General features: G+C 28.4%; 1 protein-coding gene across 1 annotated transcript in view; it reads left to right on the top strand.

The window, feature by feature from the left end:
- Positions 1 to 18,679, top strand: part of LOC115884651 (lutropin-choriogonadotropic hormone receptor-like) — a 124,857-nt gene that overhangs the window by 13,168 nt on the left and 93,010 nt on the right. Inside the window, exon 2 of the mRNA XM_030903307.1 lies at positions 2,006 to 2,083. Coding sequence (XP_030759167.1) covers positions 2,006 to 2,083 — 78 coding nt within the window. The remainder of the gene's footprint in view (positions 1 to 2,005; positions 2,084 to 18,679) is intronic.

Below are 18,679 nucleotides of genomic sequence, written 5' to 3'. Positions count from 1 at the left end.
TAAAGATGTACCAAATTTTTAAAGAGGCCAGATACTAATATTGTCGATATGATTTGTTTATTTTCATTAAAAAATAAAAAAAACTGTTTAAATATTTGTTAAAGAGGACCAATTAATATGGTTTCAGTATTCAAACTACATTTAACTGACTGTTTAGATTGATTAAATGACAATTACTCCAAATACTAAAAACTGAATTTTGTATAAGGTATTAGACAAATTGTGAGTAAAGTTACACCTTACAAAGGCATTTCATTTTTTAAATAAATGTTATTATAACCACAGAGACTTTAATTTTGATAACTTTATTATTATATTTATTTTTGACTCAAATCCACATTTATTTAGAATAATTTATTAAAAAAACAAGATTTAGTTGTTAGTATATGAAATTAATTAGTGTATGGGCAAAATAATAGAATTGTTATATTTAATTAATGGTATACCCTTTTATAAAGATTTAAATAGTTTCTTTTTTTGCATACAAATGGGCTAAGTAATATTATCGGTTTTGCTAAAAACGATAAGCTAAAAACGATAATATTTCTATCCTGTACATTTGTTGCTTTAAGGTAATCTAAAATGTCAATATTTCATGGGTATATTGATAAATGAGGTCTAAATTAGCAAGAAAATGCATTTTCTACAACTTGAAGGGAAAAGTAAAAAAAGTATGTATTTGACAGATACTATTAAAGACTGTATCCTGATTCTCCTAAAATATACAGGGCGTTCAATTTAAAATTAAAGATGTTATTGGCGTTTAAAGCTAGAAATTATTTAAAATAAATTTTTAGACACTGCATGAGGTAGTATTATTTTATTATTGCAACACAACTGATCAATAAATAAACTTCAGCAAAATATTTAGTATTAAAAAAAAAAAAAAAAAAAAAAAAAAAAAAAAAAAAATTCACAAAATTGAAAATATTTCAAAAACAGTAGGTTTAAGTATAATAAACCTTAATCAAATTACCTTTATTTTTTAATCGTAGGGAAACTAAAATGTAATAATATACAGGGTGTTCCATTTTAAAAATACAACTTTGACCTATTACATATTTAAACACTGCAACATCTTAATAAGAATATTATGCCTCTAATGAAGATCCCTTCATCAGGCGCAAACTTGAGAGACTATAAAGGTATCGTTAGCTGCTTCCGTGTCTGTAATGAACAACTAAAAACTGGAAATATAAGAATTTCTTTACTTATTTTTATCTGCAGAGTATATTATTGTCGACGATTCCCTATTACAATTCTGACCACCCTGTATAGTCAGTGCCATTTTTTCCTTCTTTTATCACATGTATGTATTCTAAAGCTCTATGAAAAAAAGATGTTTTAACGTATGTTTATTTTGTTTCCAGCTTTTAAAACATCTTCTAAATATTTAATTCGTATCAAAAATTTAAAACGGTAGCGAGTTTTCGCAGAACATAAATGAAATTTTTGGCAATATTGTGAAATATTTAATTATCACAAAATGGTTTAGTAATATAATACTAAAATATACTAAACTAGTTGAAGCCTGGCGCATCCGCCACGACATCAGGAAAAAAAATACTTATTTTTTTTTAATTAAATGAAAAACAAAAAATCCGGCGACGACAGTTTTTAGAAGAGCCAATTAACTATCTTTTAGTAAAAAAAGCAACTTTCTAGAGCAAGTCGTTACTTCAGTAGAGACGACACAGAAAAACATTAGCATTTTATATATCTAGATGTTATTTCAAAATATTTTTTTTTAATTTCTCGAGGATGAACTTAATAGACACCCTCGAATTTGGAACACCCTATAGTACTATAATAAAGATTCTGTCTAAATAAAGCGCATAATAAATTCCAAGCTTAAGTCCTTTATATTTAGTTGATTTAGTGTATATTGCATTTCGGAATTGCACTTTAAAAGCATAACCAAGCGAAAGCTTGTTCTATAGAAATTGCTTTTCTGAATTGACTACAATATAAATAAGAATATAACGTATGTTTTTGTTTATTTCAGATACATCTACAGGGCGCCAAAGTTGAAGAAAATACTACCGGAAGTGTTTACAACGCATTTACCAAATTTAAAAGTCTTGTAAGTATCAACATCATCATCATCATTTCTAGCTTATTCAAACATTTCCAATTATACAGGGTGTTTCAGAAATAAGTGCAAGTATTTTAAGGGGTGGTAGACCTCGATAAAAGAAACATATTTTCTCTTTATCGTTTTTCAAATAAGTCCAAAATAACGGAGTTATTTTTCTTTGAAAATTCCCAAAAAAATGATTTTTTGCTAAATTCTTGTAAATATAATTTAATACCTATGTTGCCATAGACATTATGTTTTTAAACTAAAAACTAAAAGAATTTCCAAAAAAAATTTCAAAAATTTTTTTTGCGAAAAATACTTCATAGACGAGTTTCTGGGGTTGAAATATACTACCAGTTGAAATACTTGTATATTATTATTATATTATATATATATATATATATATATATATATATATATATATATATATATATATATATATATATATATATATATATATAGTATTTTCTAATTTCGAAAAATCGAAAGTAAGAAAAATAAAAGTAAGAGAAAGAAATTGTTTTGCTTGTCGTAAGGGGGGAACCAAGCTCCACTCCACAACCGGTTTCTGGGTCTACCCTTCATCAGGTGGGCTGTCCAGGGGCTGGTTCTCACTGATACGGCAAAGTAATAACTTTCTTCTATATCAGCTTGAACGATGTCGTAAAGTGTCGGTGAGATATTGGTGCATCTCCCGTCAAAAGAGGGTAAAGAGCGTTTTTCGGCCCCGCTCAAATATATGGGAAATATGAACAAAATTCTTACAGCTTTGGTGTATAATATTAATAATAATATTTTTCTTGCCTTTAGCTGTGTATTTTTCTAATTTCGAAAAATCGAAAGTAGAGAAAAAATTTAAAAAAAATAAAAAGTAAAAGAAAAATTGTTTTGCTTGTCGTAAAAAGGGGAACCAAGCTCCACTCCCACAACCGGTTTCTGGGCCTACCATTCATCAGGTGGGCTGTCAGGGGCTGGTTCTCACCGATACGACAAGCAAAACTTCTTCTATATCTAGAGACGATGTCGTAAAGTGTCAGTGAGATATTAGTGCATCTCCCGTCAAAAGATGGTAAAGAGCGTTTTCGGCCCGCTCAAATATATGAAATGAACAAAATTCTTACAGCTTTAATTGTATATTAATAAAAAATATTTTTCTTGCCTTTAGCTGTGTATTTTTTCTAATTTCGAAAAATCGAAAGCTAAGAGAAAAATTAAAAAAAATAAAAATAAAAAAGAAATTGTTTTTGCTTGTCGTAAAGGGGTAATATCTCACCGACACTTTACGACTTCGTCTGTAGATATAGAAGAAGTTTTTGCTTGCCGTATCGGTGAGAACCAGCCCCTGGACAGCCCACCTGATGAAAGGTAGGCTTAAGCTTCCGGGCCAATGAAGTGGAAATGCCCATTTCAAAGCAAGCTGTTCCTCTTTACTGACCTGACTCTCTACTTTCGATTTTCAGAAATTAAGCAATAAAAAACAGAAAACTGATAATATACACTAAAGCTTAACAAGCTGTTCATTTCATATATATATATATATATATATATATATATATATATATATATATATATATATATATATATATATATATATATATATACACTGCTACTACTACTATACTAGTATATATATATATATATATATATATATATATATATATATATATATACTCCATATATATATATATATATATATATATATATATATATATATATATATATATATATATATAAATAAAAGGGTTAGGTAATGCAGATAAATGGAACTTAAAAGTTATCAATACGAGATATTTTAAAGCTGAAAAAATGTCGACATAGTCACCAGGGACGTGCATATGGGTTATCACTGGAATCTTTTTCTAAAAAGAGCATGTACGCCAGTGACTTTTTTTTTTCTCTTGTTTGCAAAACAGTGTAAATAATTTAATGTCGATTAAAAGTTGTGTCTTGATATTTTCTCGATTTCGGCCTCCTTGATGAGATAAACGGAATTTTATTAATTTGCCTTGATCCAAGTCTAATGGCAACCTTTAAAAAAATCTAATGTCATTAACTGGTGAAAATTTTAAACAAGTGCTCATCGATTTCTCATCAAAAAATATAAAAAAAGTTTCAATAAACATGATAACTGATGAATTTATCGACACTTTTTTTATCATTAAAATATCTAGCAGTTATAGTAACTTTTATCCTCAAAATTTCATTCCATTCCATCAGTATGTGTACTTGGAAAAAAATTATAATAAATCGAAAGATTATAAAGACTTTAACACCCTGTAGCTAAATAAATAAATAAATAAAAGCCTTTATTGTCAAAAAATTTTTCAATTTGTAGACAAAGGTAAACTAACAAACAAAGTAAAAAAAAACAAGGTACACAAACAAACAAACAAAAGATAATACAAAACATTATACAAATAATATTGTCAGTCTTATTGTTAAAATAAACATTTATAAATGTTTACAATGTCAAAAGAATAAAACAATTAAAAATAATATTCAAAAATAGTAGCCAGTTTATAGCAAAATATCGATGACCTCTAAATAAATTAATTTCTATGTCATTAGTAAATATAGCAATAGCAAACATTAGCCCAGTGTTTTCAAGATCAAATTCGATTTTCAATTCAAATATAATTCATTTACGGCGTAGAAGGCTTTGTCTAGTAAATAAGAGTTCGATGCTCTGCGAAATGAAAAAAATGAGGTTATGGATTTGATTTCAAATGGCAGGTGATTGTGCATTTTTTCGAGTTGTATAATATTGAACTTTTAACTAACTCAGGGCGTGGGGTAGGTAGATAAAGATCTTGCTCCGCGTTCCTTGGATAAGTGTGAGATGGCCTTTCTTGAGGAAGCTGATACATGTTTATGTATTAGGCAAACGGATTCAAATATAAATAAAGGAAGGAAGAGTCAATATTTTAATTCTTTCAAAAAGTCCGGGCAATGAGTTCTGCTGTTTGTCCCAGTGAATATCGAACGGCTCTCTCTTCTGGGCTTGAAATGCCGGAGTCAAATTGGAGTCGCACAACCGTACCCAAAGCTATTGCTATTTTCAAAATATAAAAAAAAAAAAAAAAAAAAAATAATAATATTTAAATGTTAATGTAATTGAGTTTGAGATAGTTTTATACATTTTGTTACCCCAATTTGAAAAAAGGTTTGTTTGAACATATCTTTGAAATATAATAGAGTTTATATTGGTGAATGTGGTTATTTCAACTTTTTATTTTCTGATAAAAATCATGTTGGAAGCATGACATAAATTAGGATTATTGACGTATTCAATTGATTTCAATACTTCCTGTTTCACCGGAAATAACTACAACTTTTGATTTAAATGGCACCCTCGGTATTTTTTTTTTACTTTATTCGATTGAAAATGACACTTCAATCGAATGGATATATTATGCGTAACTTTCTTTTCGCATTTTCGCATATGGTTTATTTGAATTGTAATATGCGATCCAGCTAACGACGCGTTTGACTTGTATCATGTGAAAAATTCAAATTATTTGTAAAAATGCTCCTTCAAATATGCTAATGAGCCCACCCTCGTTCCATTTAAAAAAAATTGAAATATGATTGGACCGACACGAAAGACATTAGATCGATCAAATCTATTTTTCCAAGGTTTCTGATTAACAGTGCTTTAACACAGCCACATGGTTCATTAAAGAATGTTACTTTATTGAATAAAGTAAAAAATACCGAGGAGTTATCAATACATTTGGTGAAACGGGAAGTGACCGAAAACATATGAATACATCAATCATTCTAATTTGTCATATAACATTACACCAAATCTGTGTTTTATCTGAAAAAAAATTAATTTGGATATTTTAGATATTAACACAGATATTTGTAGAAAATACTTAAATTGAATGGTATCAACTGGGCCAGTTAAACAAACAAATGGATCAACTGCTGTTAATAGTTTTCATTAATAAATAACATAATTAATAGTAAAAGCACTATTGAGGAAGAAAACAAAGTATATTAAAAGACTTTTAGACGTTTTATCAATGAATGACACATAATCCATTCATAAAATTTTATCTTACTCGAGTTAAATATCTGTGAAAGTTAAAATTTTATACCGACAGAGAGTCAGGGCCTAAATCGATAGATCATCCGAGATTTATTACCCTGGAATTAAAATTGACGGCTGAATGTTAATTTTTATAATATTTTAACGCTGTCAAGGCAATTTTAATTTTTTGTCGTCACTAACGTTCACATTATCTGTGGGCAGATTGATGATGAAAACTATTAAAAAGTGTACTGTAGAGGTAAACCAGTTAAGCTCAGATACATTGAAATGAAATTTTTGTTAGTAGCATTAGTTGTATCTTTGTGAATCTTGTTATTACCGTTGAGTATTTTACCTAAAAATAAAATCATAAAATTAGAAGATTTAGAAAAATCTTTGAGGGTAGGTAATCTTAATAATATTTTGAGATATATAAATTCCCCATTGAACACCGAATATATTAAGTGTTCCATTTAAAATAAAAGCATAACTGTTTTGGGTAGTGACTAATGTTCCATATTACTTTGTCTCCTGACCCCCATAACTTCGGGCTCAATTTATTACTGGGAGAGCCATTGAAATATTAAATATCAGGTTATAGAAGGTCAACTCAAATTTAGGTAACTGTAATTGAAATCTAAAATTTACTAAAGATTATAAAAAAAAAAAATGTGAAATATGTCAACATTGTCGTGCTTTAAGCAAACGCTCAATCTGTAGATATTGGTTAGTTCACCGTTATATAATCTGTCGATGATGCTGAATGGTTATCGTAACGCATTATGGTGGTAAATTAGTGTTTTACCCAATTAGCAAAAAGAAATTCTAAAAAGGACGAATCATTTCATATAATAGTTGTCTTAAGGACTGCTTGATTTAAGCGTTTGGTTTCGACCATTTTTTTTTAACAAAGCTGTCATATTAAACCGCAAGTAGTGGCGGTTTACAACGTATTCTATAACACATTAAACGATAATTTCCTTTTAGTATGATATAACTTTAATAAAACAATGCTATGATAACAAACATATTATTATTTGAGACTCTGGCCCACCATAAGAGTTCTATAAGAGTTCTATAATATTCATGTAACTAGTAGTCACAAGATTATATAATAGTTACTTAAAATTGTCTTATTGAAGTTGTATTACGTTGTATGATAGAATGTTTTATTGTGTTAAACTACTTTGCTGTATACAACACTAGTTATATAGCCTTATATGATAAAATTGTGGTTAACAAACAGTTCGCTGTATTGTTCCTGCAATTATAAAATTGGTAATGTATAATATAAACCTATTTTAAATTAAATGGTATACCTAGCGTTATTTTATTTTGAAATGATAACAAACGTATTATTTATTTTGTTATTGTTGTTAGTGTGCATTATCTACGTACGAGTATAATCAATCACAGCTATTATGAATTTGGACAATGTTGGAAAAAGTTAACAAACGCAGTGGTAGTTATAAGAGCATGCGTAAGAAAAACTCCTTGAAATTACGGCAAATAATCCTGAGAATTCCCTGGGTTCCCTAAAGCCAAAATCTCTCGGGTTGTTTGGTTTCTTCAAAGCATTGTTGCTACGTTGATGTAAAAGTTTCACTGTAGTAATGTTTGTATTGTTTTATGGTTGTTTTTCCAAGTCCTAAGGTTGCCGCTCACTCGTCAGGCATGTATTTAGTGCATTGCGTGAAGAACTGAAAAATCTGATCGTTTGTTAGTTACCATTAATCAAATGAGATTTGGCAACATCTATTTGTCAAATCTTAATATGTCAAAAATAGTTCTATAGTGCCTGGAAATTATGCGTAATGATAGATATTTATCCTATATCGTTTTATTTTACAACAAGATTTATTTAATGCATTCATTTATATTTAAAATGGTTGTAATATAATTCGCCATGTTTAAGGAAGAATTTTTGTGTGAATGTGAATGTTTTATGGCCGCCATTATATGAAGCAAAATTAAAAACATCAAAATAAATTGTAAAGTGTTATTTTTGAGAACTAATTTGTGATAAGATTCCCACATACACCAATAAACTGTTCAAATTAAAAGAAGCATTTTGAAAATTTACTTATTTTATTGTTTAAATTTATATCGTAAACTTTAATCAAATTAAAGGCTTTAATTTTTTTTCAACACATGTTACACCTATAATCTACCAGTAATATTTTATATTACACATATTGTTAAAATTTTCCAAGCTCTACTCGCCATTTTCACCGTCGAGAAAAGTCTCCTTTTTAACAACCCACATCCTCTAGATTCATTTTACGACACGCTAAATATAATTTGTCTCTAATATTCTTCACAAAGGGTAAAGAAATGCTCTTTACCAAGAATGATCAATTTTTTATTGTTCTGTTTTTTAGATGTGACCACGTAACACACAATAAAACTAGTTTTATAATAGTTATAAACGCTGTGTAAAATAGTTATAAGAGTTACAATTCCTTTTATAGAACTCTTATACTACTAAACGGTTGCATAAAAATGGGCCTTTTTGGTTGTAAAGCTATCATATTATGGTCTTATAGCACGTTATACAAATTGAGGTATCCTATATGATCATGGTATTGTTTATACAGCCTTTAGGTGCAACAAAATTTGCTACTTGAGTATTTTGTAATTTTTGCAAACATTTAAAAATATAGAAAAAAAAACCTTTATTTAAAAATATCGATATAAGATCAATAAAAGATTATGTATGCATCAAATTTTTAGATAGATCCCTATTTAAAATGACATAGATTCTCAAAAGCACTTGAGTTTCTCTGCAAAAGATCTTTGTTGAATTTCATTCAGTTTGAGGAACATTAAATCTCTTTTTATCTACATCATTTCTCGGAAACTGTATTCTAAAGTAGCAAATTCCATCTTAGGAAAGTGAAATAGCTCGTTATATATGGATTACACCGAAGTGTCCCCCTTCTGCCACATCATTCTGGCCTCCTTTTAATAGGATTTATACAGGGTGTCATCAATTCGAGGGTGACTATTGGGATCTCGAAAACTATAAGCATGTTAGACGTTTATGCAGAACCGGTCATAGAATTTTTTAAAAACGCATTTTTGGTGTGAAACCCGTCTGATCTGTCTAAATTAGTTAATTGCTAATTTCTAGTTCAGATTACTGCTTCCACTTTCCAACGAAAGATATGAAATAGAAAGATTACATTAGGAATGTAGCTGAGTGTAATGGATATTCTTCAATTAGTTGATAAATTAATTAGAAAACGGTATAGGCTAATGATTATGAAAACGATTTTTCGCGGAGAAAGATGCCCAAATATTTTCGATACCGTCTGATAGAGAGTTATCCCGTGGTCTAAAAGGAATTTTTAAGAATGTCAATTATAAACTTGTAAAGAACAATAAACATAAATGTGTAATCCAAAGATAAAACACCTCCTGAAAAGGTCGGTATTTATGAAATTTCTTGTAAAGATTGTAAACAGAAACATGTTGGGCAAACTAGAAGATCATTAATCCAGATTTAAAGAACATTTAGCCCAGATAGTACATATGGTAGACTGATAAATATCACTTATAGATGTTAGTAATTTAAAATATATTCCAAAAAAAAAAAAATAATTTAAAATTTAACCAATTTTGAAATCTAACCGTTACGTTCAGCGGTTCTGACCCGGTTGGCGGATTTTGCCCAACTTGGTGCCCACTGAGCGAGTATATAACGCTCAACTTGTACATTGTACTTTAGCTGGCATCCGTTCGCCGGCAATAACATGGTTAGCGAAACGCGCGTCCAGTGTAAAAGTAAAAGTGTTTTGGTGTATTGTGGTGATTTAGTGTTTTTATTTTGCTGTGTAATACCAAAGGTTCCAACCCTCAACTGTAATTAGTGTGTTGCCGCTTCATACTGAAAGTAATAGCATCTTTGTTATTTTAAATGGAACATACGGTATATTATTACATTTTTTGAACATACTTTCATATGTCATAATTTTTCCATTATACTAACCTATACCTATCTGTAATAGTTTTCGAGATAAAAAATAAAACGTGTGTAAAATTCCATAAAAAATATCCAAGACACAATAAAATATAACGACTTTATTTTTTGTTTAGAAATCAAATAAAATAGAACTTATATTGAAAGAACGATCCTGTAAATTACTAAGCAAACAATCATATTGCTTTCAGAGACACCATATTTCTTCTCTTGTTTTTCATCACTATAAATTATTATACGTTCTGTTTACTAGTTTTTCCATCTCTATCTGTCTTTGTAAATTTATTGCTTTTGTTGCGAAGGGAACAAATAAAGTTCCATTCAAGTAGTTGCCATTGCTTTATAGCTCAAACACTTTAATTTTTTATGATTTGATTACAAATGTATAGTTTTCAAATTTTCCCTGTACTTGTAGGATAAGACGGTATTACTTGGCAAATTTTATAGTTCTAGGTTTTCGTACATTTTTAACTTCTTGGCATTTAATGCGTGACACTTAGAATTTTCCTATAGGGCAAATTGGGAACAAAATAACATAAAGCTGCGATTAGTCTTAATTGATAGTTTTAAGCCGCCATCTTGGATTTTTGGCATTTTTTTCCCAAATTTGCCATTTATTCAAAAACTTTTAATTTTTAAAGAAAATATGTTGGAAGATAAATGAAAGACTATTTTTTATTTCTATAATTAGAGGTACCTTCGAGGTTTCTAGGTAGCAGTTCTTTATAGATAGAGCTAGTGAGCCTTACAAATGCAATATTTAAACTATGTTTTTAAGAGTTTTAGAGCTACTTGTATTTTATTTGAAAGTTAGTAATTGTCGATTTTCTGGGTATTATACAGGGCGAGTCTTGAATAAGTGCAAACATTTTCAGGGCTGGTAGATCTCGATAAAAGAAACATATTTTCTTTTTACCATTTTTCAAATAACTCGAAAATAACCGAGTTATTTAATTTAAAAATTTCCAAAAAAAGAAATTTTGCTTAAATTTTGAGAACCACTGGAGCTTTTCGGGTTTTTCTGTCTGGTAAATTTAATCTACGACCTATGTTTATTGATTTATTGATTTATTGATTTATTGATTTATTGATTTATTGATTTATTGATTTATTGATTTATTGATTTATTGATTTATTGATTTATTGATTTATTGATTTATTGATTTATTGATTTATTGATTTATTGATTTATTGATTTATTGATTTATTGATTTATTGATTTATTGACTTCTTGGATTTATTGATTTATTGATTTATTGATTTATTGATTTATTGATTTATTGATTTATTGATTTATTGATTTATTGATTTATTGATTTATTGATTTATTGATTTATTGATTTATTGATTTATTGATTTATTGATTTATTGATTTATTGATTTATTGATTTATTGATTTATTGATTTATTGATTTATTGATTTATTGATTTATTGATTTATTGATTTATTGATTTATTGATTTATTGATTTATTGATTTATTGATTTATTGATTTATTGATTTATTGATTTATTGATTTATTGATTTATTGATTTATTGACTTATTGACTTATTGACTTCTTGATTTATTGATTTATTGATTGATTTATTGATTTATTGATTTATTGATTTATTGATTTATTGATTTATTGATTTATCGATTTATTGATTTATTGATTTATTGATTTATCGATTTATAGATTTATTGATTTATTGACTCATTGACTTATTGACTTATTGATTTATTAATTTATCGATTTATTGATTTATTGAGTCATTGACTCATTGGCTTCTTGACTCATTGATTTATCGATTTATCGATTTATGGATTTATTGATTTATTGATTTATGGATTTATCGATTTATTGATCTTTAATTTATTGATTTATAAGATCTTTAATTTATTGATTTATTGATTTATTGATTTATTGATTTATTGATTTATTGATTTATTGATTTATTGATTTATTGATTTATTGATTTATTGATTTATTGATTTATTGATTTATTGACTTATTGACTTATTGATTTATTGATTTATTGACTTATTGATTTATTGATTTATTGATTTATTGATTTATTGATTTATTGATTTATTGACTTATTGACTTATTGACTTATTGATTTATTGATTTATTGATTTATTGATTTATTGATTTATTGATTTATTGATTTATTGTGTTTTAGAAATCGAACCAAAGTGGAAATTTTGCAAAATCTGAAAAAAGAAAATCTCTCGAAAATAATAAATAGTGAAATGACTATTTACCCTCTATAGATAGAACCCTACCTATGGTCCCATATAAACACTATTACTAAAATAAATAGTTTTAAGACACTTTAAGAGGATGAATTTCCTAAAATCGCTTTGCGTGATTTTTAACTAAATGTTTACCTCTCGAGCAAAACGGAAAATTATTCAAGTTATTTTAGTTTAAATTTTTTAAAATTTGTAGTAAATCGATAATGTCAGTGGTACTTCAAGACATATATCTTGACAAGGGTAGTACTTAGGAAGGTTAGAGGTATCTCTATTTATAGTATTTTTATCGGTATTAAAAATTTCCCTCTTCATAATTTTTCTAAAAATAAGTAGTTTTTGAGTAAAGATCAGATTAAGAAAAAAATGTCAAAAATCCAAGATGGCGGCGTCATTTTGACAGTGTTCCCCTAGTGGGAGATATGGGGACTTTTAGTATGTTCAATCGGACTATAAAAGCTATCGATTAAGACTAGTCCCGGCATTATGTTATTTTGTTCCCAATAAAATCATAAGTGCCCCGAATTAATTTACGAAAAGCTACAGGTTTTTTTATTTCTCTGTTTTCTTGTATTTCCCACAAGAATAATAAAATTTATGAAAATTAACAATACAATGTTAAATAAAACATTTTAAGTTTTCATACATTTTAACAAGGCAGCTAAAATACGACGTCAAAAAAGAAAGAATAAACAGAACTAGAGAAAAATTAATATTCTTTTTAAAAAAGGCATTTTGCATAGCTATTCGCTAAAATATTCTTTTATATTGTATTGTTCTTTTTCCACAGGATAATGACGAAGCTAGTTCTCTTCTAGATAAAAAATATACACTAAATTAGCAAATCTTTTTTATGTTTATGTTTATAAGATCATTATCTCCCTTGACTTTAGAAAAATAATTATTTTTTTAAAGTTTCCTTAAATTCTGCTTTAATTAACCAAGCCCTTTGTTCGAGTGCACTCAATTCAATAAAATTAATCATCCTTTTTGATTTATTTTAGTAAAATTTATCGGTTTTTTACGCGTCAATACATCGCAAACAGCCGAAATAAAAATTACATGAATAAACACCGCACAAAGTATTCTTTTAAATATATTGAACTGCATGTTTAATCTCCTATAAAATGTATTTATTCGTTTTAAAAGCGGATTTTTGTATAAATCTCGCTTTTCAGAGCGGACACGTATTGCAACACGGGCGGGATTTTTGAATTATTCATTGAAACCGTTTACGATTTTTTGGCCGAGTTTTTTTTGTGCCAGGCATCTGGAATAATCGCAATAACTAACAGATGCTTTTTTGATTTATATTATATTTATATGTCACCAGCTGACTGAAATATTATAATTCGACTCGAATACAGGGTGCCTAAGCCAGGAACAGGGTGAGTTTCCTACGATGTTCTCTATGGGTATCTCGGAAACTACTGGAGATATAGAGTCAGATAAATGGGGAAAGAATTGCAGTTTTGTGGGGTCATAAATATATGCCTTTCAGATTTTTAAAAAACTTCATGGCTTACTAGATATTTCGAAAAAAAGAAATTTTGACTATTTTAAAAATTGTCCCTAATTCCATTATAATCTATTTTAGACAATAAGTTTTCATAGAAAAGTTGTAGATAATCACATCCCTAATGAGCTTGTGTTCTCCGATTTTTTCTAAAGCCTGTCATTTTTGACATATGACACAAACATATGTTTTTTTAAATGGAAACTATAGTAAGCCATGACTGCATAAAAAGCGTAATTTTTTAAGCTTTTCAGCGATATAAGCTATAATATGTTTTTTTCGAAAAGTTACTGAGTTATAGCCAATAGTTGGCATGGTGTTCTTATTTTGTTATGATTTACTAATCATAAATAATATAAATGATTTTAACTTATAAAAAGACAAAATATATTATTAAAGGCTCTTTACAATTTACATTCCACAAACTAAAACTTAAAAAAATAATATCACTACATACACTTTAAGTTATTTTAGAAAATGTTCAAAAAATCCGCCATTGTTTTGAGTACATAAATGCATCTTTTTAAAACTGAATTTCTAGCTAGTCTCACAGAACGACCGGTCGACTGAAACTTTTCTTGTACCACCTCTTCAAGTGCCTCTCTTAATTCATAAGTTCTTTTGTAAACCTTGTTGTTAACCATACCGCATAAAAAATCTGAAATGGATGGGTCAGGTGATCGAGGAGGCCTACTCTTCTTTTAGTCTCGATTTACACAGGTGTAATAGTGACATGAAAAACATCAAAAGAAAAAAACGACCAGTAAAAGAAATACTTACTCTTTTTGATGTCTGTTTTACTTTTTCTTTTGCTGTTTTTTCTGTTTTTGCTGTCATCACCTGTATAAATCGAGAGTAAAAAAGTGACAGAAAAAAAAAAACAGAAAAAAATTGTGTGTGCATATTTGAAGCGAAGGACATGTTTGAAAAAGTGTAGTTTGAAATGTTGAAAAAGTAATAAATTAAAAATATATTCCTTTATGCGTAAAAAAATAGTGTTTTACGCGTAACAAATAGTTTTTACACGTAAAAAAGACCGTATAATCGAACAAAAGGCTTCAGTAATGGCTATGAAATGAAGAGCTGTCATTTTATATGTAAATTTGTATGGAAATTATGCCATTGATCGTTATTTCCCAGCCAACTGGACTGAATGCTATGTGACAAACTCTATGAGACTCGGATTTCATCTTTTCGATAAGTTATAAGTAGTAGTGGGAACTATCGAATGAATACTATCGAAACATTCGATAGTTGCAATTCATTCGAATAATTCGATAGTTGGTAAGAAAACATTCGCTGAAAACTATTCGAATAAAAATTATCGAATAGATACGTCATCTGCCTTGAAATATTGTATTCTAGTAATGCGGCAGCAAAAACCATTCATTTATAAAATTCATTCATTTATGAAATTCATTTATTCGTCAGGATCGATTATAATAAAATATTATCTGGATTTTAGTAGTCGCCCGGCGACGTAGGTTTCTTTCCGAGAAACCCGACAGCGGTCGGTGGCAATGCTATGAAAGAAGCCGCCATCTTTGATTTTTTGCGGAGTCATATAAAGATAAGGACACATTATTTTTTTTATTGAGGTGCTAGTATTTACACAGAAAATACATTGTGAAGGGCGCTGTTGCCATATATTGGTATTAGTTGATATTAGCAAAGAATATTATTGTTTGGCTTTAGTTAGTTAGTGATAGTATGTCTATATATTTTGCATTTTTTTATTAATATTCTGTTGTTACACTGCAATAATACTTGTTATTTTGGATGTAGGAAAATTATTTTTAATGTTTTTAAGCAAAGACTGGTTTAATAAAAAATAATAATAACAGTAATAATTTGTTATACCTATTAACAACAAAAATTAAAATAATTTAATATAAACATTATTTTTACGTAGTAGCAAAATATAAACAACAAATTAGAAGTCAAAATTATTTATATTAGATCCTATTTAAAAATAATATAATTTTTAAGCAACGTTGCTTTATTAAATAATAATAATTACAGAACTAATTTGTTATATTAACAACAAACTTTAAAATCGTGAAATATAAATATTTATTAATTTTCTAAGCATGAAGTGTAATGGAAGGAAAATATAAATAAAAAATTAGAAATCAAAATGATTTATATTAGGTACTTTATATTACTTTTTAACAATAATATTTACTTTTACTGGCATTTACTTTAAAAAATAAATGAAATATTTCTTTGTAAAAAACTACATGTAAGAGAATTAGCATAAACAAAATACAAACATCGTTAACTTTTTTTTAAAATTGGAACGTGTAAAACTTTCAATTTAATTTTTTCACCCCATAGTTTGAGTTCGATAACCACACATTTACTTAACCACATAACTTAAATATGACTATTAAGTTCAACTAATTCATATTATTAAAACATCTAAAATACAAATATGTATTTTTAAAATTAATTCTAAGTTCATCTCATCTCTCTTAAAAATCGCTACTTTTAAAAATTTCCCATTAAAAAATAGACCATATACCATATAAAATAAAATAATTGAAAGATCGGGCTACGGAAAATCACACAAATTTTTGGAAAAATTTTGACACCTGCACACGCACACAATCGTCAATTAAAAAAAACTACTATTTTAGTATTTTAAATATTTTAATAAACGCAAAAATAGCACAGTATTTATAAGGCGAATCATACAGAAATTTTGAGGCTCATTGGTTTTACCTTATTAAGTAATAGGTATCAGGTAGTAATTGTTAATTTTGAAGTTTAACTTCATATAATGTCATTTTAACAGAACGTCAACGTTTTTTTTTGTAGACGTATCTGTTTTAAAAAACTAAAGTGTCCTCGAATAGTTGAATTTACATATTTTAAATAGTTTTTTTCTTTAATCTTTGTATTTTTTTTTGTTTCCGACGACGGAAAGAGATAAACTTTCCGAAACGTTAAGCATTTTTTTGTTCGTTAGGCAAATTTGTATATCTATAAACCTAACTGCTAACAAGTAGTTTCCATTTGGATTAACGCAGCAGTATTTACAAAAAATGACTATTTTATTTTGTTGATTTTTTTGCAGTGGCGAAATACCCATATATAATTTTTTGGAAAGATGAATCCGCCATATAGGTACAGGCATTTTTTACTAATTATATTATAATATAACAAACCATATTCGCACAATTTTAGGGACTAAAATAGCATCCAGAGTACACAACAACTTTCCTAGAATGAATCCGGATATAACTTTAAATGGACTGCGTTAACATTAACTAACTTTCAACACCCGACTACATGGGAGGATATAGCAGGACAAAATTAGGTCTGTTTTGTTTTGAACGAGTTTGGATAGAGTTTAGAAAAGACGTGGTCAGAATGTAACATGGGTTGATACTACCAAGCTGATGAGCAAAGTTTTGCAAAACGTATATGTATATTGTTCTTAGAAATAATCCTTTACTAGCGTTTCAGAGTAATCCAAAATGCCAATTACATAGTTTATATGTCTATTTATTTTAAGCCAGTTTGTTTACTATACAGGTTGAGTCTGAAATAAGTGCAAATATTTTCTGGGCTAGTAGATCGCGATAAAAGAAACATATTTTCTCTTTACCGTTTTTCAAATAAATCTAAAATAACCGAGTTATTTTACTTTGAAAATTTCCAATTTTTTTTTTTTGTAAATTTAATCTACTACCTATGTTGCCGTATTATCAACAAATTATGTTTTTAACTAAAAAGCCAAAAAAAAAAAATCAAAAAATTTCCAACGGGGGCTGTTGAAAGGCTGTACCTACCTCAGGAAGCATCTTAGGGCATATCTTTATAGGACCTTTTTTTAAATTTTTATCTAGTACTCCTAAAAATAGTAAAAAAAGTTTATAGGGTGGAAAATGCATATTAAGGGAGTTAGGGGCACTAAAAGGGTGAATTTAAAAAACGGTTGTTTTGCAATTGTAGGCTTGAATAAAAAATCGGTAAAAAAACTTTTAAGTTAAACGGTTTTATCTTATGTGCACTGAAAACTAGAAAATAATAATAACAATTAGGTATTTTTTGAACTTCTAGAAATATTTTAGAACTAGGCAGAATAGCTTTTAGGCATATTAGACTAAAATAAAAACGTGGGGCCCCTCTGAAATCCTACCTATGGCAAAGCATATCTTTATACTTTGGTAGATCATGAGCTCGGCGTTCGCTGGTGAAGCCGCCACGGCTGGTTATTGACTGTCAAAATCTCCAGTTACGATTATAGTAAGTCGATGCAATCCACACTTAGTATAGAAGAAAGTATTACAGCAATAGTTAATGGGCCCCGTTTTTATTTTAGTCTAATATGCCTAAAAGCTATTCTGCCTAGTACTAAAATATTTCTGAACTAGAAGTTCAAAAATACCTAATTGTTATTATTATTTTCTAGTTTTCAGTGCACATAAGATAAAACCGTTTAACTTAAAAGTTTTTACCGATATTTTATTTTCTAGTTTTTAGTATTTAACGGAAATGCCTACCGAATATTCCTCATTCTATTTAATTCATTTAGTGCATCATTATTACATGGTTTTTACCTGATAATTTATTACAATCTGACGCTCAGGTGTTTCTGACGCTAACAACTCTCTCTGTCTGTCGCGTTCTGATGCTAGCCTAGACTCATGACGCTCAGGTGTTTCTGACGCTAACAACTCTCTTTGTCTCTCTCGTTGTGATACCAGCCTAGACTCATGACGCTCAGGCGTTTCTGCCGCTAACAACTGTCTCTGTCTATCACGTTGTGATGCTAGCCTGGACTCATGACGCTCAGGTGTTTCTGACTCTACCAGCTG

This window comes from Sitophilus oryzae, unplaced genomic scaffold (assembly GCF_002938485.1).
Source record: "Sitophilus oryzae breed Bouriz unplaced genomic scaffold, Soryzae_2.0 scaffold_306_pilon_pilon, whole genome shotgun sequence".
NCBI lineage: Eukaryota > Metazoa > Arthropoda > Insecta > Coleoptera > Curculionidae > Sitophilus > Sitophilus oryzae.
This window is presented reverse-complemented; position numbering and strand designations above follow the sequence as displayed.